The 21,462-nt window shown below is 41.8% G+C and overlaps 1 protein-coding gene across 2 annotated transcripts in view; it reads left to right on the top strand.

The window, feature by feature from the left end:
• Shc (SHC-adaptor protein) overlaps positions 1-21,462 on the top strand; it is a 92,896-nt gene that overhangs the window by 51,348 nt on the left and 20,086 nt on the right. For both annotated transcript variants that reach the window (XM_071594627.1, XM_071594619.1), the window contains 5 exons: positions 9,600-10,477; positions 12,193-12,263; positions 12,696-12,756; positions 12,888-13,061; positions 20,811-20,989. In XM_071594627.1, the coding sequence (XP_071450728.1) occupies positions 9,600-10,477; positions 12,193-12,263; positions 12,696-12,756; positions 12,888-13,061; positions 20,811-20,989 (1,363 nt within the window). The remainder of the gene's footprint in view (positions 1-9,599; positions 10,478-12,192; positions 12,264-12,695; positions 12,757-12,887; positions 13,062-20,810; positions 20,990-21,462) is intronic.

Genomic DNA, 21,462 nt, shown 5'->3' with positions numbered 1-21,462 from the left:
GTTGATTGAACGGGAGGCATTATTATGGTGGGCATGTTGTCAGAGAGTGTTTGTGAGCGAGGGAGTGTGTGTGCGTATAAGCAACAACGGGGTGGTCCCTGTTTGAGCGTGGAGGCTTAAAAGGAAGGCCAATTGAAATGTAGCTGTTTTGTGAAAGCGAAATTTATTCGTTTTTTGGGTGCTTGGTGATATAAATGAAAAGAAAAGGAATAGATTACAAAGACAGAGGGCTTATATTTCTGCTCCACCAGGACCAAAGCACTTTTATAGGAGTAAGTGGATGTTAGAAAGAAGCAAAGATTACAAAAGGAGTAAGACAAGGATGTCCACTTTCGCCATATATATTTGCCTTGTATAATAAAGAGGATATAGAGAAAATGGAAGAGAGGACAACAATGGTATAAAGAGAAATGGAAGAAAGATACACAGCATTAAAGCTTGCAGATGATATTGTGTCCCTGGCGGAATCAGCGAAAGATATGAACAGAATGCTCAAAACACAGGACTACTGACAGCTCCCGACCACCCCCCTCCGACCCACTCCGGACCCAGACGTGCAGCTCCCTAACGTCATATTCTGGCCAAAGAATCGGGACACTTGGTTCCATTTTATTGGAACCAAGCATCCTTGCATATTTCAGTTTAAATTATTTTTCCTCGATAGATCAAGTGGTTAGAGCATCCGCCCGGCAAGTCGAAAGATCCGGTGTTCAAGTCCCGGTCACGGAAATATTTTTGCGCTTATGATCTGCCTGATTCCACCTTCCCCACTTCTCCTGTGTTCGTCCTTTCTATGTGTTCCTATCCCTTTTCCGTATATCTACTTTCATGTTCTGCCCCACTCTCTTCTTTTCCTCTCTTCTCACAACCTTTCCTTCCACCAGTGCTTCTCCCTAACCATTCTAGAATCCCTACCATCCAATCAGCCTCCAATATAGAGGTGAGAACTCGCGAATCCGTGCATATATATTTACTTTCCGATCTTTTGAAATTCCCGCCATTGATCACTAATTCCCTTCCCAGAATACCCTGCGCCTAACACACCCAATACCTCCCATTCCCACCGCCAGAAACTTCCCATTCTGACATGAAGAAGGCTTCAGAGAAGGCCGAAAGCTTAAACTTTCTGAAATGTGTGTGTCCTTTTACGTGTTCTCTATTTTATTTTGTGTTTTCTTCTTCCGTCCGAATTTATTTATTTATTTGTATTTTGAAATTTGTAAATACCCCATAGTACACAGAATATGTTATCGTATGTAAAAATATTTTGCCCGTCCTCTCGGGCGACATTGTGATTTGCAATTTGGTGGTAGCTTCTTGGGCTTTTCCAATGTATGCTCCTCTTATACCACACGGAGTCATAATGATTGCATTAATTAATCTTATTTCGTTTAAGTGTCAACCATTTCCGCTCGAGGAATGAGACGTGAAGCGAAGGCGACATTGTAACCCCCAACGAACATGGTGGGGTTATTTCTTTCGCCGAAGATTCATTAACGCTTTGCAATTGAAAGTGAAACGGTTGAATTTTAAGGCAGTGAAATAGGAGGGAGGATCCCATGACTTTATTTTACGCTGAACAAATTGCAAATCACTTGTCGAATTATGCGTTTCGAAAGATGACCAATTCAACGAGCACTCCCCGCAATCATGACCTTTTGGTCGGGCACCTGAAATCCCACAAAGGAGAAGCAGGAAACCAACTTGAGGGGTATCACAATTCATCAGAGCGTGTGCCAATTGGCCGCCGGCACTGCTTATTTTTTCCTGTCAGATTAGCGAGCAAAGAGTGCTACCATTTTTAATGGCATGTTGAAATTAATAATAATCACTAAAAATACTGCATTTCCCACTTTTTTTTAAACCGTTCGGCGCTGAGCGGTGTGCAGCTGCTGTTAGCAATTCAATTATTTTATGAGAATCGAAAACAAAGAGCTGTATGCAGCGCAATACCCCCAAATGCCATGGTATTTATCCGTTTTTCCATGGCAGGAATCTCTCCATTCTGCTTCAGAATGTTTCCATTCTAGTTTTTAGGAATCCCTCCTAACCAAACCTTGCATAAAACCTCCGTTGCCTCATCGAGCACACAGATCCTTACGACTAATTATATAGTATGTGTATTTATTCTAAAATATCAAATATATATATATATATATATATATATATATATATGATATTTTATGTGACACACACACATTTATATAGAAAAAGATATAAGGAAAAGGGACTCCGCCTTCCCCACCTCTCCTGTGATCGTCCTTTATGTGTGTTCCTATCACTTTTTCTTATATCTGTTTATGTATAAATGTGTATTTATTCGCCGTTTGGCGGGATTTCGTGTTTGAATATATATATATATATATATATATATATATATATATATATATATATATATATATATATATATATATATATACATACATACATACATACAAATACATACACATATATACATATACATATATACATACATACATACAAATACATACACATATATACATATACATATATACATATATACGCACACATATATACACACACACACGTATAAGTGGGTCGCGGGAGTCCAGGGGGTAGAGCGTTGGACTACTAACCGCCAGGGCACCTGCAGCTCCACCCGAGCTATGTGATTTTTCGGGCACCAGGTCTTCCTGGGCGCTGGTACGCTGATGTGTGAAATGCAGACGCCGTCGGGCTTTTAATCAAAAATGTAAATATTGCAAAATATATTTGAAAAATTATTCAAAATTAGGGGACCCAATGGCGTTGGAAAATAAGTAGCAACGTCAAACTCCTCTCAAAATCTGCGGAAACCTGTCAAAAATTAAACGAAATTGACTCATTTCAGCCTTTATTGCTATACGCAATATAAGATTTGTTTGGTTTTCCTCCATGGTAACCTTTGGGAAAGAAGTCCTTTCAGTAGCTGTGAAGACGAACTATATCAATTAGGTCACCGCTGTAATCAAACCATCTTAATAAAAATAAAAAGGTCCGCTCTCTGCTCCAAGTAAGAATATCATCAAACTCGGGCGTTTGCTAATGGGAAGATTTCGTGGAAGCGATCGGGATTTCGGTCGGGTGATATCGGTTGCCCTTGAGGACGCCCCGAAATGTCGATATTTCCAGCGCACCTTTCTCCCTTCACTCGGTCGGAAGGGCAGCGCCAAATCCCTTTATAAACATCCTCGCTACAATTTGCTTTCCTCGCCGAAAGTCCGAAAACTTCTAAGGATGCGAAATTTTAAGGCAATCTCTTCGAATCCTCCGTTTATCAGTTCAATAATAGTCCTCAGCGACGAAAAGTGTGTTAGCAGAAAATGCCACCCCGATTGAAGATGAACGTAATCGTGGGAGGTCGTTGCCGGTAGTCGAATTACCCTCTGGGTGATCCTGGGCTTAAATTCCAACGTGCCAACTCTTAATACGGTGGGAATCACTCACGGAGCGAAGGTTAAATTACAGATTAAATCTCTTGCATTTCAATTAGGAGGACGTCTCATTAGAAGTGATGTTGAAAATGTATTATTACCCCCATCGTACCACGGTAGGCGCGATCATGACAGTAAAATTAGAGGGATTAAGTGTGGAACAGATAGATTTAAGGTATCATTTTTTCCACGAACGAGAAGGGATCATAGGCACATTTCCCGACCGCGGTAGGGCCATATTCGGGTCAAAATTAGTCAGGTGTGTATTCACCCCCTGCCGCACACCCTAGCGGTGGCTTGCAGGGTACATGAATAAATAATTTTTTTCGCGGGATCGGTAGCTCTGCCGTGTACAGTTTGTTGAATTATTAATAATTGTATCTGGAAGGTTGGTGGGCGTGTTGAGCTAGTGAGCGCTGAAATTGGGATTTTTTGATGTGGACATTGGCTGGATGTGTTGACCTGGCCCTATTCCCGCCCTCTTTCCGGAAGTAATATTCCAGATGTGCAGAGGACATAAAAGGGGGCGCGTCATTTGTGTGATCGATTAAAAAAAGGTCACGGAGGAGAATTTCGCGGACTCGCTTGAGTGCTTCTCCCTTCCGTCTGCCTATTAGTGTGATTCCAGATGCGCGCATAATCTGGGGTGCGCGTCATTTGTTTATGATAGTCTAAAAATTAGTTGGCACTTTTCATTTTCCTAAATTCAGTTAATCAGCTATCATTAGGACAGTTTTTCAACTATCGGCAAGGACAAGGGACTGCACACGATCAATGTTGTCGTCAACGCGGGTGGTTGAAGGTCGTCCCGGCCTTGGACCATCCGTGGCGTCTTTTCGGCTATCTTTAAAACGCTTAATTCACTTGCAAACGGTTGTTTTCTTCAGAGCATTATCACCGTAAACAGCTGTCAACATTTCAGTAATTTCTTGAAAACTTTTACCGTCTTTCACCGAAAAACTTGATGCTGACTCGTTGCTCCGTGATTTCATTAATTTCCATTTTCGGCAAACATTAAAAACAAGGACAATAGAAATTAATTTAACTGGCATCATACGCACAGCCCGACGATCCGCCAAGCACAGGCGGCTCATTGGGTCTCAGGCCACTAGCGCCGCTAGTGGACGGGGCTATAGTCCGCGCCATTGCCGCCAGATTGCACCAGTTCGCGTATTTTTTAGGCAGACCACGTTAAGCGACATTTGTGGTTTCTATGGCACGACACACGACAAAGATGTCCGTTCATGAGTTACTTCATGCGTACCAGTGCATTCCTGGACATTTTAGAGATTCTAAACTTTGCTCGCTACCATTCCCATAGCCAAGGGCCGAAATTGGACGGTCGAAGAAACAAACACGTCTTATCCTCGCGTGCCACGAGTTCAGGTGTGGGAACACCCTTGGGTACGTATGCTCCTCTTCAAACGCCCTTTTGTCTCGCCATCGGTGACCGTGAAATACGATATGGGATGAGAATGCTTTGGGTATCTCAATTTAAAAAGTAGAATACGGAGCTGTACGTTTTTTGTGCAAAATATGAACGGTCTCATTACTTTGTAAGGGAGACAATAAATCGTAATTTTGCGCAAAATATGTTCTTTAATGCGATTTCGATGATTGCGAAATGATTCTTCTTTTGATTTCAAACGAAAAATTCCGATAATACACGTATAATAACAAAACAGGATCCGAAAGATAGAAAATAAACTGCAGATGAATTGAATGAAAATATTAGTTTGGAGAAAGTAAGTTTAAGCAAAAATATAACAAGAGAGACAAAATCAAAGAGGCCACGGATTGGCAAGAGTACGTTTAAGACTACGGAGGGAATAGCTGAGTAGGAATTTAACGTTGGTATGTTAGTGATACGAGTGGAATAGGAAATGTTGGAACCTGGTACATGTACAAGACGGTGTTCAGGAGACCTTTTAGTACTTCGTCTTCATCATCACCGGTCGCTCTTCGCATTACTAATGGTTGAAGTTGGCACCCCACTCATTTCTCCCTTGGTTGTTATTCACGATGTGTGAAATAAGAAAATACCTAAGAATGAAAGCTTTCGTTGGTTAGTGTCAATCTACTTGTGTGTTTATCTGCTTCGTTGTACGTATGAGCCCGGAACAAAACAGCGAATCACTGTATGGGCCTTCCAAGACGAGCCAAGAGCCAGCCGATCCGACAAGAGTGATTCGTGCACGAAGCACATCGAAGCAAATGACCGCCTGTTCCATCGGAATAACTGGACATGTGGCAATCGTACCACTGGTATATCAATAACCGTGACTTCTGAATGGTACACGAGCATTTTTTTGCCAGAAGTGCTTGGTGAAATACGGAAAAAGAAGCGGCAACGAAGGATCATTCTTCATCGTGACAATTCAAGCTCTCACAAATCGGCTGAAACAACTAACTACCTATTTTACCGGACAAAACATCGAATCGATGGGTCATCCTCCGTACAGGTCTGATTTAGCACCAAATGACCTTTTTATTCCCGTTTTTATCAAGGGAAAATTGCGTGACCTACTTTTATCAGCTCCTGAAGATGCCGTCGATGCATTCAAAAACCATGTTTTGGAAGTACCTCAATCGGAGAGGAAAAAGTGTTGCGAAAATCGGTTCGAGTGCATGCAAAAGTGTGTTGATCATCATGGAGAATACTTCGAAAAACAACAAAGCCATTTTAAACAATAAATTACTGTCTTCTCATTAATAGGCTGAAAATATAGCAACCCTTCAACGTTGCGATAGCATCGTAGCATACGTAGATGGCTTTCCCGCCGTTCCCTCTCCGAGCTGACACGGTGAATAAAAGAAGGCTTCACGTTATGAAACTTCCTTTGACTAATTTCTTCCATGCAACTCCACCCGTGCATATTCCCGTTTTAAGTTCATGCATTGTTTCGTAAGGGCTTGTCTGTTTCTGAAGATTAAATGCGCGAGAATTCCTGCGACCTCATTCACCCGCGACGATACACTCGGTCGACCCCCACTCGCGAGCGCTCCTCTCACCCACACCAATCACTCTCTCTTCCCTGACGTGGTGCCCATGGCAACTCACACACTTCACTCATCTCGCACCAGTGCATCCTGTTCGCATCCCAACGCTGCGGAGTGTGCTGGATCCCACGCTGACGGACCAGGTTCGCCCCCCAAGACCGGCGAATGCTAAAGGCTGTTCCGGGCGCGTCACTCGGTCGCCCTTCTTCACTGTCGAAGGGCGCCGTAGCCCCGGGTCCGCTGGCGCCATTCGTTAGGAGCGAGCGGACTCCCCGGGTTTCCCCCTTCCCCGCCCTCTGACTCACCCGGCGACTCATTCACTCATCTGCCTTTAATGGAACAATCGCCCGACGTCCTTGATTAACGGAAATTGGCGTTCATTTGTTTCCTGATAGGTACGCGTGCTGTTGGTGTGCTGAGTCGGTCCATTATATCGAACACACTGACAATTACGAACTACGACGGTTGATAGCCCTTGACTACTTAAAAAAAGATTGAACGGGCTCACAGAGCCCGTTCAACCTTTTCGGGCTCTGTTCCTGGCGCATTCGAATGCACTTTCATTCCCGGGATTGACCCAGCCGAGATGGCTATTTCCCACCGAAGCGTGGGAGGGGGAGTGAGAGGGTTGTCGGCATGTGGATTGCGTCATAACAGTTGAAAGAGTACGTTTAAGAACTCGGTGAACCAGTCAACCGAGGATTACAATTGAAGGGGTGAACGCACTGAAATGTGAGTGAAAGACGTTATTGAGATCAAATTAAGTATCTTCAGGCGTGATGTGGTGGAAGTCGAACGTAATGAATAACTGATCGAAGCACATTTTCACTTGATAATATAATAATAAGTTTTCCGCTTATCGATTGGAAAAGTGCTACGATCAGTTATTCATTACGTTATTGAGATGTTCAAGGAAATAAAGGTTTATGAGAATTATTAAAATTATTTTAAAGTATGAGCAGTTGTTGAGCAGGTGGGGTAGTTTAAATGTTTTCGCAGCGCCCTGAAAGGAGATGGAAAAGAATTGAAGAGCGCAGAAGGCGTGAACTTCTTTGCCTCGGGAAAAATGAAAAGGCAATAAAAAGAGAGACATTTCTAAAACGGGGGTGGTGACGAGGGAAGAACGCGAATTACTGTTAAAATTGTTGCACTATTTGTATTAAGGTTTGATGATTGGTATAATACTAATTGTACTGCGTGTGGATCGGTCAATTTTACACACCCTATTCTCCCAAAAATCATGGATTTGTGCGAATCTTATGTTATATATTAATACGTCGAAGCTCCATTGAATGCACTTCGATTAAATCTTTATATTGCCCTGCTTCGTGGAGGACGTTGGAGGGCAATGAGTCAATGGTAGCGGGGATTAAGCCTGCCTCTCTCTCTCTGTGTCAATACCAGAAATGCCTCTCAGTTGAAGGGTGGCCATTGACTCGACCGATGAAGTTAACACTTGCGGTCGCCGGATGTTGAAAACGACCATAGAGTTCTCTTTCTAAGACCAAAGAGCTCTCTTTCTTGTTCAGCACTTGTTCTTTAATGCGATCCTCGCCCGTCGTGGTCTACGTGTGTCGTTTAGGATGGAGACGGTTGCGAAATTCGTGGATTTAGGGCTGTAGGAAGTCTGAAGGATGGAATAAGGATAAGACGTAAGTCTTTTCAGATTATAGTAATAAGCAAAGACGAATTGTGAACCGTTAAAGAGAGATTAGTGAATGGCAATTTGAGGACCACCGTTGTTAATATACGTCTGCCAATTGGTGAAAGAGCACATACGATTATCTTGACAGCCCAGGAAATGTTATCTTTGGCAGCTGTTAAATATCGTTCTCCATGCCAACTTGTTCATAATATTTTTTTTGCATTTTTTCGGATACACGACCGTTTATAATATAAACGCGATTTCAACGTTGGCTTTATGGAACGAGGATGGATCGGGCCTTCTTTTAAATATATCACCGCAGCCTTTCGTTAGGTGTGGTAATATAGCGAAAAGAAAGTCAACGCTCAGTTACAATATCTGGGGATTTTTTTGTGAGAATTTCCGATTGTTGACGCTTTTGTCTCCCCTGCAAGCAAGGAATTCAACTATCAGTTGAATTTGCTATGAAAATTATGCATAGTACGTATATTTTTAAGGAAAGCTGATCCGAGAGAGCAAAAGAAAATAGTTTATTATTACTCGTTAAATTGGGAGAAAAGACTAAGGGCGACCACACTTATCCTAGGGAAGCTAGGGATTATTTGTTTGGTCAGGTAAAGTGAAGGAATTTCAAAATAGAATTTGACGAAATCTTAATTCGTCGGTTTTTTTTGTTAAATTATTAATATTTTGATAGTTATATATTGAAAATTTCATTTTATGCTTTTGACAGTCAATGATGTAATGAAATGTTATTTTTCAGAAGTATAAACTTGTATCAATCATCCTCCAATTAGTTAAGCCCAAGGAGTGCGATCAGATACGTACAAACATGGCGATACGCTTGTGACAAAAACTGAACCGAGTCGCCCTCCAATGTCATTCGCGGAATTACACTCGACATATGAAAATTTATGAGATGGAATCGTGGAAAACCCGGGGAATTTCCATATCGTTCCTTTGGACGCTGTGGTTAGTTACAAATTCCACATTTTCTTTGGAACAACCCTGTTGCGTCAGCCGGGGTTCCCAATCCTCCCCAATTTCACAGAAATTCCAGTGCAACCCTCTTTTTTTTGCAAATTTCCTGTTCCCCGAGAATTGTTTGTCACTTGTTGGCATAAGTTGTGTAACTCATAAAGTCTCAAGTCAGATTACCAGTCCTTTTAGTAATAATTTACCCGTACGGAGTCTGCTGTTGGCGTTAATAAATGGCTCCGCGCCTCAATATCTTCCTTCATTACACAGCATACAGACTTCGAATTTTTATATCATGTATAGAATTTTTCAGAGGACTTGCAAATCAACTTTGCTTGGCAAAATGCATCGATTGTGGTTTGTGAGAAACGGTTTCCAGATCGCATTTATCCGAATAAACCGCTCGACCCCGTTATCGGGTCCGTGTCGCATGGCGGGAAAGAGGGGATGGTTCGCCTCGAAAGCAGTGCGCCATCCAGATGAAATCCTCGTAGTAGGGCGTTCGCGTGATCGACCACCGGGCCTCCCTCTCCTCCTTCCAGGAAGCAGCAGCAAGTCCTCGAGCGGGCTGCTGGTCCCCAAGTGTCTGAGGCGGTACCGCGTCCGGAGCGAGGCGGCTAGGGCCAAGAGGCTCGGCGGGCGATCCAAGTCGGACAACAGCCTCCAGCGGTTCGCCGTCAACCCCACCCCCGCCGCGGCCGCACACCACCACAAACCCGGCCACCCCCTGCAGCGGCTCTTCAAGAACGGCTCCGAGGACCACATCTTCCTGCCCGTCGGCCGCCCCTCCCTGCTCCTCATCCCCCCCTCCTCGCACCAACACCACCACCAGCAGCACCACCTGCTGCCGCCGTCGTCCGCCGACTCGTCCGAGGACGCCGAGGCCTTCCGCAAGAGGTTCGCCCGCCGCTCCCGCTCCCTCGAGAGGGCCAGCAACTTCCGGGTGTACCCGGCCACGCCGGGAGCGGCCACCGCCGCCGTGGTGCTGGCCTCCTCGCCCTGCGCACCTCCCGCCTTCAACGGCAACAGCGGAAGCGGCTGGCGCTCACTCGAGAGGAACCACAAGTTCCGGGTGCGGCCGTCGGAGTGCGGCGAGGAGGCGCTTAGGCGGGTGGCGCCGGTAAGGGCGCCTTCGTTGCCGCACCACGCGTTCCCCCACTGCGACGCGTGCCCCCTCTCGGTGACCAACGGCGACCCGCTGCATCTCGTCGTCTCCTGCCCCGGTGCCGTGGTCTACGCAGGGATGCCCCGGTATCCGGACGGGTCCGGCCCGGCGGCGCCCCCGGTGGGGGCCGGGGGATCGCAGCCGCCCCCCGCTCCCTCCGCCTCCGGGGGTGGGGGGTTCGTGAACAAACCGGCGCGGGGCTGGCTCCATCCTGACAGGACTATTGCCAAGGAAGGGGTCAGCTACGCAGTCAGGGTAAGTCCGAGCCCCTGCCTCCACCCACACCCTCTCTCTCTTTAATGGTGCTGTTTGGGTGTGAATTGTGTGTGAGTACCAAAGTGTTCCTATTCCTGCTGCAGAGTAAAAATGTGGTGAATTTCCAATGGCATGTGCAGATGTCAAAAAACTGTGCGATGGAGTTCTTGTGGAGTTGGGTGCAAATACCCAAAATTACATCTTTGCATCATTTGTATGAGAATTCATGGCACAAGTTGGGAGTGTAACCCCTCGTTCAAGGAGTTGCAAAAATCCACAATATTCATGTATTAGAATGATTCATTCATGAATTAGTCTCATGTCTAAGCATAACAACGTATGCAACTACATACCTTTTTCATTTTTATGCATGAAATTTTCATTTTTTATTGGTTGTGTTTAATGATGGTTTTGCCCTGTGTCATGTCCAACATGACCTGAATTTCCCTAGTTTGATGTGCCTTCTCTCAAACAACCTGCTTTTAAACACATTGCTTCATGCTAAAAACCACAGTGAGTATGATTTCAGAGATAAAATTTGGGCAATCATGCTGATGGTGAATGTTGTCTCCATTGTGAAATCATTTTTGATATCTTCGATATTCATGTCAACTTCTTTGCTGTAATATTGAGGAAATTTACTGAGCAGCTATTTGTAAAATGTGTAAGATAATGGGCAATAATCTGTTTATTGAAACGTTTAAAGCCTTTAATTTTAATGCTTCCTTAGTTCTTATATTTTTAGTTTTGGTAATCTTGCTGAAAGATAGACAAAACGTCAGACCTTCCATGTAAGCCAAAACTGATTAGCGTATAACAGGTATTTTAGTGAAAACAAACTGTAGCTTGACTAGAAAGTGTTGAAGTTTTTTAACATGGCATTTTTATTGAAGAACGTGTAGTAAACTTTAATAGAGTTCAACAAAATGTAATTTTTTTTTAACTGTTCGGAGGTTTTTGCCGATCACGGCATCGTTAGTTGATGCATGTGTGCACGAGGACACCGTTGTCGGTGAAACCAGTGGGGCGCTATTGATAAAATGCATTTTGTGGAACTCAATGAATAATGTTTGTTTTGCTTTCTTCAGCAGTGCAGTGGTTCCGCCAAGTTATACCTAGCAACGTTAATTTTATCATAGAATTCTTTGGTGTCTGTATTGAAGTTCTCTTGTACCAAAACTAAAAAACAGTCACTGCATTGAGTTACCTCATTGCAGTGATACCCATTGCAGTGATACCCAGTGTTACCTCATTGCAGTGATTGCCCATTGCCCCTGATAATTCCCTTTTACCGAAAAAACCTTTTATGTTGTGCTCCCTAATTAGTTTGTCATAGGCTTTAATTCAATAATATTTATGTATATGCATGTTAAATGAGCATTTCAATCATCATTCAGGTTGAGTGCTATTAAAACAAAGGTTAAAAAGCTCGCTTTTTAACCGGAACAAATTTTTTTCATTGAAACAGAGGTAATCACACCACTATTTTCATTGAGTCGCTTGATTCAGTAAGTTCTCAGTTTTCTCAAAAGTGTGACATAAGTAATTAGAGTGATTATTGCTGTCATATTGTGGAAAATCATAAAAATTCATGGTAAGAGGGAGGACAGCGGACCATTTTTGAACCATTTGAATAATGTCAGTGCTATTCTTTCAGTCTTTGTGCATTCCCCATGAAAACCTTTGCACTAATGACTTCTTCTTCTTCTCCTCAGTACATTGGCTGTTTAGAGGTGAATACGTCAATGAAGATTCTTGATTTTGATACACGTTCTCAAATAGCTAAGTGAGTGGTTTTCTCCATTACTTCTTGCATGCAATTCAGCCAGTTGACTGAAATGGACTCTCTTTGAATTTGAAATGGATTCCGTCAACTTAAAATTTTTATGTTGAACACTTTGGAGATAGAGGGGACTCTAGACCAGGTCAATGCAATATACCACTTTTGCATTTTGCCTAGTTTAATGGAGACATTGTCTCCTGAGATAAGTCAAATTGAAAATTCAAAAGCCAAATTGAAACGTATTATTTCTCCATTTTAAATGCCAGGGGAACCTTTTAAATTATCTGGAATCTGGCCACGGTGGCCTCGTGACATTGATTATCTGTTTGAACTGAATGTAATTTCTGAAAAAAACTGAATGTAATTTCTTACAAAACAAAAAAGGTTTTGATTTTTTTTTAAATTACTCTAATGTCAATGCTATAACTTTTTTAGGGAATGTATAAACAGGGTATGTGAAGAGGCTGGCCTGAAAACAGCTGATAAGAAGAGAAAGGTGATTATCTCAAAATGACTTATGTTTTAATAATTACATTGAAATTAGTCAAATTATGCTCTCTAAGTATAGAGTGTACGTAAGTATAGAATGATTGCTCTGTTTTCACATGCATTATTGTCTCATTGTAGGTGGACAGGAAGATCCAGCGCATAATTGGGGACAGGCCAATAATGGAGAATGCAGGCTCCAATGTTAACCTCCTGATTACAAGTACTTGTCTCAAGTTAACATTACTTGAAACTGGAAAAGTAATTGCAAACCATGAAATGCCAACCATATCATTTGCTTCTGGAGGCGATCCTGTAAGTATGCATTGATGGAAGAAATGCCTCTTTCTCTTATGCCCTTGGTTCAGTCTCGAGTAATTAATCTTGTTACTTGTAATCAATGCAGAGAGCATTGATTGCAAGTAACAATGCTATAAAAAGCATTCAGTGTTCATGAAGTGTAATGATAAATTGACGGGAAAGAAAGAGGAGAAATATGTCGGAAAATAGAATCAAGAAGTCTTGACTGAGGCAAAATGGGAGGAATATGAAGGCAAGTGGTTGACACAAATCTAAGGGGACGGAAGAGGATGGTTACTGTAAAAGAAACATGAGATTATATTAAAAAAGAAAAATGCAAATCAAGCTATAGGAAGATAAGTATGACAAAAGATATGCTTAGGAAGATGAATGAGAGAAGAAATGGAAGGCCATAGACCCAGAATATATGGGAGGAAATAAAAAGAGCTAAACAGTAAGCTGAGGTGAGAAACTAATAAGGTAAAGGAAAGTGATGGAAAGAGCAATGTGAAAATATAGATAATTGACCGAGAGAGGGAAATATGGGCACTGAAAGGTGAAAGGAACTATCAGAAATAAAGAAAGGGAACCTTGTTCATACTATTAGTGAGTCAATAGGAAATACGAGGTCTGTCCAATAAATACGCAAACTGAGGCCATAAAAACTTTATTTTGCACAATTTAGTCCACATCCATTTTGTCCCCTGTTCAAAGTACTCTCCATTTGTTGCTATCCACTTATTCCTTCTTCTTTTCATGCACTGTTTAAAGCACCCTTGGAAGTCCTCGGCAGTTAGGCTTTTTTAGTTTTCTCGTCGTGTCTTGCTTTATTGTGTCTTCCATATCTTCCCAGTGATGTCCCCTCATCACATTTTTGTATTTTGGGAATAGGAAAAAGTTGCACGGGGCGAGATCTGGCAAATAAGGAGGGTGATCAAGGATGGTGATTGAATTTTTTGCCAGAAACTGGCAAACAATAAATGCTGAATGTGCAGGTAGGTGCATTGTCATGGCAAAGGATCAATCCACCGCCTGGAGTCAAATTTGGTCACGGGCCATCTCTCAAACGCTTGAGAACTGTAAGGTAGAACTCAACATTTACTGTTTGTCCTTCGGGGAGAAATTCATGATGAACAACACCTTCGATATTGAAGAAAACCAGGAACACGACTGATTTTCAATCGGCTTTTTCTTGATTTTTTTATTGAATCCTCTTGAAAATGGATGTTTTCTTCAGGGCGTTCTCACCGTAAATAGCTGTCAATATTTCAGTAATTTCTTGATAACTTTTACTGCAATTCACCAAAAATCTTGATGTATATTCGTTGCTTGGTGATTTCGTGGATTTCCATTTTTGACAGCAAAAACAAGGACAAGAGAAACTATAACATAACCGGCATCATACCCACAGCTCGACAATCCGCCAAGCACAGATGGCTCATTGGGTCTCAGGCAACTAGCGCCACAATAGTAGGCGGGGTTATAGTCCTCGTCATGGCCCCCAGGTGGCACCAGTTGGCGCATTTATTGCACAGACCACGTATATCAATCATAAAAGAAGAGAGTCTTGAAAAATGAATTCACAGAAAGTTAAATGGCAGAGGTTGTATCTGATTTGGTTTAGATGCGTAGAAGGAATATGATATTAATGTAAATAGCTTTGGACCAGGAATATTTGAGTGCAAGATAGGAAAGGCACAAAGAGAAATGAAAAAGGAGAAGGCTGTGGGGATAGATGTCATCCCTTAAAAAAACGACTCAAAGAGTGTAGGAAAATGTGAATGGAAAAGTCGAAATGGGGTCTCCGGTAGTATTTATGTTGAAGGAATTAGCCAAGAGCCTTGATTAGATGAGCATTGATTCCCTTCCCAAAAAAGAGAAGTGTATCAGCAGGATTATAGGGCCATAAATATGATTTTGTATCCAGCAAAGTTAGTACTGGGGTTTATGAACAAAAATGATGGAGAAAAGAGGAAATGGATGCTTAGGAGTTGATGTTTGGATTTAGAAAGGGGATGAGTGTGATTTGTGCCTCAGCAAGAAAAAAGCCACTGGTAAAGATATGTATAGAGCATATTGTATTTGTGGCCATCATGTATTTTGAGAAGGCATTCAATAGTGTATAATTAATAAGTATTCTGTAGAATTAGAAGTGGACTGATAGGATGGATGACCAATCCAAAACCAGCATATGTTTCAGACTGTTGACAGCAGATGGAGAGTCAAAATGGCCATTGTTAGCCAGAGCATCTAGCTGCCCATTTTCAACGATGTGAAAGAAATGGCCAAAGATGCGTAGGAAGTGTTAAAGGTTGGAGTAAAAATAGTTGGGAGTAAAAACTCATTAAATCGTTCAGATTTCTGGATGATCAAACTTTGATTAGCCAGGTAGCCAAAGGATTATAATCATTGCCCGGCACATGAGAGAATATTTGTGACAGGTATGACATGAGAATTAGCCATAAGATGAAGAAAGTAATGTATTTCTCAAGAAATTGGCAGGGGAAGATAAACTTTAAACGTGTGGGAAACAAAATAAAATAGATGAAGCAGTTGTTCTATTTATAAGTACTGGTTGGGGCAGAATGGACTTTCTGATTTTACAGGTGAATTGTAAAAAAAAACAACCAAGAAGTTTTTGAAAACTCTTCTCAGCCGATCTTGGGTTATTCCAGCGATGACATTTGTAATTGCCACCTTAAGAGCTTTCAAGGTCCTTGGTCAAACTTTGTGAACCCCTGCTTCGAGATATCCTCTAAGAAACAAATCACATGGGCTCAAATCCTATGGGGAGCGAGGGGGCCATGGAACATCCCCTCATAAGGAGGTCGGTCGGCTGGGAAATTGTTCTTGCAGGATTTGTTATGAACGACAAGCGGTATGAGCCATGGCACCATCCCGTTGAAACCAAAAGGCTTCTGTGTCATATTCCTCATCATACTCTTCCATTTTGGGGAGTAAAAAGTTCTTCAGCATCTCACAGTAGCGCACTTAGTTCACACTTACAGTTAAACCTCAAGATTCAAAAGAATAATGTCCGATAATGCATGTGGAGGACACAGCGCACCAAACTAACACTTTGGGGCTATGGAGAGGTGTTGGGTGAAGTTTGCAAAGGAAGTCATTGCCACACGCTCTCACTGCCACAATGTTTACGGGTGTCTGCACACTTTGAGGTCGCCCAGCTGGTTTTCTAGAAAGTGCAGATCCTGTCGTCTGTACACTAGTAATCCATATCCTAATGGTTTTAGCACCAGGAATTCTGTCATGACAAGTCAAACCAAACCACCTACGATAAGCTCACTGCGGTGCCACCAAACTATTATTCTTTTTAAAAAACGTCTCTATGACAAAGCCTCGATCACTATGACAAAGCTCACCAGACCACTGCATGGTGACTGCTGAAAATGGCATTGTTTCACCCAGCTAATGCCACCACTCCCACTCCGCTAAATTACCTGCGTGCTCTTCAGTGATATTTTGAAACTAATGAGTCCATTCTGCCCCACCCTGTATTTTATAAGAAGATTGGCCAAATGGTTAGGTCTTTGATAGAAGAATTGCATTCGGTGAAGAGACTTTTAATATGATGATGGATGGGTATTTTGAGTAAAGATATGAAGACAAGATTAATAAATACTTGAATGAATTATAGTTTTTTATGACTCAGTAGTAGTAGTAGTTTTGAGGGGAGGCGACCGACAGCTAAGGTCATTTGCGCCATAGGGGATGGACAGGAAAGGATGAAGGGTGGAGAGAAACCCGGCGTCGGCATTAGCCTACTCTTTACGAAAGGCGCCAAGAGGTCCGCAGTTTAACGTCCCATCCGACGGACGGCGTACTCACTCAAAGTACCCTCCACAAAGCACCTCAAGTAGGGATCGAGATACCTCTGAAAAATATTCAACACCGCCGGGATTTGAACCCGCGCCCTCAGGGTGGGAAGCCAGTACGTTAGCCCCCGCACCATCTCGATCCCCTTATGACTCAGAAATGTGGTCATTGAGGCAAGAGGATAAGCATAGATTGGAGGCTTTTGAAATGTGGGTGTGAAGGGGGAAGGAAAAAAAATGGACACAAAGGGAAAGAGGTGCGAGGCATAAGTGGTGTAGGGGAGGAGAGATGGTCCTTTGGAGAAATTGAAGAAGGCAAGACGAATGGAAGAGATACTGAGAGGCAATGGGATGCAGTAATGAAACAGAGAATGTTGGGAAAGCAGTATATGATAGAAGGTGGAAAAGAATGGGCGTTTTGGATGGAATAAAGCCAGGTATAAAGTAATTAGTGCTAAGAGTAGAGTTAATTTCATTCGTCATATGTGATTAAAGGATATTTTTTATCGTGATAGGTAGAATTTTATAAATTGCATAGTGCCCATGCATAGTGCCCGGTGTATAGTGACCGTTCATTAATTTATGGGGCCTTAGAGCTCAATTTCTTAAATTCTGTGTGTTTTGTTTGAACCACTGCATTTGAGGATATCTTTGGAGGATGTAATCCAATCCATTGCTGTTTTGACCTCATATGGCTGTAATGCAAAAATCTCTTTAGTGCATCATGATAAAACTGATCTCTTTCATGCAAATGAAAAATATCATGTACATTTTTTTTTGAAGTAACGTTTTGGGCCGTTTCTTAAATTGCCAATCCATCGCACATATGGTATCCATGCTTCTTTTTTACTTTTTACATTATTTTCAAGTGATTTCTTGAATCTTATCTCATTCTTTCATTCCTATCAGGGCAACTAACCAGCTGTTGACCTCCAACCGTCAAGGCCCAGCTTTTTAGCTAATACCCGAGTTCCAAATGACGTAAAATGAAATGCAATACTTTCAGAATTGGACTCCTGATGCAACCACTTAATATTTTTGGTGATAAAAATGTCTCTAATTTCACACATCCTGAGCATCAGGATACTCAGAGCTTGCTTACTTGCATCCACATCTACTTAATACCCCGCAAGCCGCCACAAGGGCGTGTGGCATGTGGGGGGTGTTAGGGCACCACCCATGATGAAGAAAAAATAACGCATGCAAAAGGCACAATGTTATACAATCCCTAAACAAAACATGCTTTATGTACATTCATGCAAAAATCCTCACACCCCACGCACATGCAAACACTCAAACTACCAACTAACATACAAATGCACCTACAAGTATACCTGATGGCTTTGCTATGTTTAATTTTGTTCCGACTTGTAAATTAAATGTTTTTTATGTTTCTAAAATGACTTTGGTTTCTTACTATTATGATTCCTGACTGTTTGGGGAAAGAATGAGTATTTGTATCTATCTGTACCTCAATCTATCTCCCTTATTTTATCTCTGTGATCTGATTTACATAAGTAGTGTAGGGCCATGATATTTCCTTTGGTCTCATCATTAAACTCTTTTGTTCTTAACTTTTCTAAAAGTCTATGTCTCACTTGTTCTCTTAGTATCTCAAGATTATGTTGAGATATCAAGAAGACCCTGTAACTCCATCAGCCCCTCCTGGGGTTTGTGGAGATAATGGGTCGCATGGGGTGGTTAAGAGGTGTAGTACAATGAAGATGGATGGAGAATACACAGAACCCCTGTACAAGTCTGAAAAAAATGTTCATCTTCCCATTGATTGTTCTCAAGAATGGATTGAAGTTAATTGGTTGGGATAAATGGCACTGCTCCAATAAGGTCAAGAAAACTCAGCAACTAAGGCCTTGTTTCAATTTAGTTCATTGAAATTCATTGAGCCTTGTTCCAAATAAGTGGTTCCCCTGTGGAACTGATTGGCCAAATTACCAGGATCCACCAAGGAGATAAGCTCCTTGAACATATTGCTATGTGTGGTCTGCGCAATAAATGCACATACTGGTGCAATCTGGGGCGTACTATAGCCCTGCCCACTATTGCGCCCTGCCTGTACTATAGCCCTGCCCACTAGCTGCATCAAATGATCCATCTGTGCTCGTTGGATCATCAAGCTGTGCATATGATGCCAGTTATATTAGTTTATGTTGTCCTTGTTTTTACTCTTTTTCGAAAATGGAAATTGACGAAATCATGGAGCAACGAATCTACATCAAGTTTCTTGGTGAAGTGCGGTGAAAGTTATCAAGAAATTATTGAAATGTTGACAGCTGTTTATGGGGAAAACGATCTGAAGAAAACATCAATTTTCAAGTGGATTAAGTGTTTTAAAGATGACTGACAAGACACCACGGATGATGCAAGGCCGTGGCAAGACCTTCATCCACTTGTGTTGACGACAACATTGATCGTGTGCGGTCCCTTGTCCTTATTGATCGTCGAAAAACTGTCCGAAAGATAGCAGATGAATTGAAATTAGGAAAATCATAAGTGCACACTATTTTAACCGAACATGATGGATGGTTCGTTCACCATGACAATGCACCTGCACATTCAGCATTGATTGTTCGCCAGTTTCTGGCAAAAAATTCAATCACCATCTTTGATCATCCTCCTCACTCACCAGATATCGGTCGCCCCCTGCGACTTATTTTCTGTTCCCAAAATGCAAAAATGTGATGAGGCGACATCACTGGGAAGATGTGGAAACAATGAAGCTAGAAATGACGAGAAAACTGAAAAGCCAAATTGCCGAGGACTTCCAAAGGTGCTTTAAACAGTGCATGCAAAGAAGATGGAATAAGTGCATAGCCCACGAGTGGAGAATACTTTGAACTGGGGACAAAATGGATGTGGACTAAATTGTGCAAAATAAAGTTTCTATGGCCTCAGTTCATGTATTTATTGGACTGAGTAGTACTTGAAGTCCCGGAAACTATATGATCAGCATTAATACACCTTTCAATAAAGTTGACCACCAGATTGTCATATTAAATACTTATTATTTAGATGTGTTAATGTTAAAATGCAGAACTAGGTGGAAACCTAGTTCTGCATTTTACACCTTTTACCTCTGACACCTTTTACTGAGTATGGAAATGTATTTAAAGCAAGTATACCTTTCTGCAAAGTTAGCAGATCATTGCTTCTTAATTATTCTAGTCTTGGTACCTTTGAAACAAACGGAATCGCTCCTTACTCTTTCTGATGAAGTAAAATGAATGATTTCCTCAAGGTAATAATTCAGGTGGGCAAAATGGGTCGATCATGTCCATTAATTTGTTCCAATGAAATTTTTTTTCAGAGATGAGGTCTGGATTTCTGGATTTGGTCAATTGAAAGAATGTAAAATAAATTTTCTCAACTAAATATATAAAGGTTTTAATTATATAATAATACTATATTTTTTTGATTTTTACCTCTTCAATAATATGTATCTATTACAAACTATCAAACTTCAAATCCCCTTTAACTTTAAAACTTCATAGAAGTTTTTTGTATAAATAATGTTGCAGAGATGGCAAAATTCTATAGTTCAAGTGCTCCCAATTACTCCTTGGGTAATCACTATTCATCCAGGTCCACTTGCATTACCAACTCTTGAGCAGATTTCAAAGATGATCTCTTCTCTCTCCCCCCTTATTCTGTAATGCCATCAATGACTTGTCCTTTCCCCATCTCAAATGTGATCCCAAACTCCTTTAAGTAAACATAGTTATCTGAGGGATGAGCCGAGCTTGTGTGAAGAGTATCAGTGATGGCCGTGTGTTATTTGTTATGACCTTTAGATAATGCTACATCCTTCAGAGGAGGCTCAGCCTTGGATTTGAAGGGAACGATTGAATTATGGTGTCACATGGATTTATGGGCATCAACTAATCGATGTGTACACCCTTCCCTCACTTCACAGGACACACTTGATTTCATCGCTTACGTTGCGAAAGACGTGAGGCATGGGCGCGCTTGCTTTGTGCTGGAGTGTGGGGGAGGTTTGGCACAGGATGTGATCGCCACGGTGGGACAGGCGTTCGAGTTGCGCTTCAAGGAGTACCTGATGAAATCCCCAAAAGTGATGTGCATATCTGGCAAGTAAGTGACTCCATCGCTATGAATTGTCCTCTCAGTGATTGAGTGGCTCTTTCGATCAACGTCTTATGACCTTGTTATGCTCTCACGACCTCTCACCTGGGTTCCGTCTAGACAAAGAGAAAAAGCATCTCCCACTATCACTTATTATTATTTTCACCCTGTGCAACACACAAATTCACAAAGGTTAGATTCATGTGGTTTTGGAACACCACTTGCCACTCTTCAGCCTCCTGAAAAAGATACCCAGCTACTGAAGTTAAAGTGTATTTTATATATCTTATTCATTTGATGTAATCTAGCTAATATTTAATTTAACCTAATGAAATAAGGACAATTTGCACTTTTCCACAGTTTATTTAACGTACGACGTGTTTCAACTCACAGAGTCATCATCAGGTACAATGTATTGTACCTGATGATGACTCTGTGAGTTGCAACCCGTCGTACGTTAAATAAACTGTGGAAAAGTGCAA

Source organism: Hetaerina americana, unplaced genomic scaffold (assembly GCF_022747635.1).
Source record: "Hetaerina americana unplaced genomic scaffold, ioHetAmer1.1.p SCAF_1, whole genome shotgun sequence".
Taxonomy (NCBI): Eukaryota; Metazoa; Arthropoda; class Insecta; order Odonata; family Calopterygidae; genus Hetaerina; species Hetaerina americana.
Note: the sequence above shows the minus strand (reverse complement) of the source record. Positions and strands in the feature narration are given on the sequence as shown.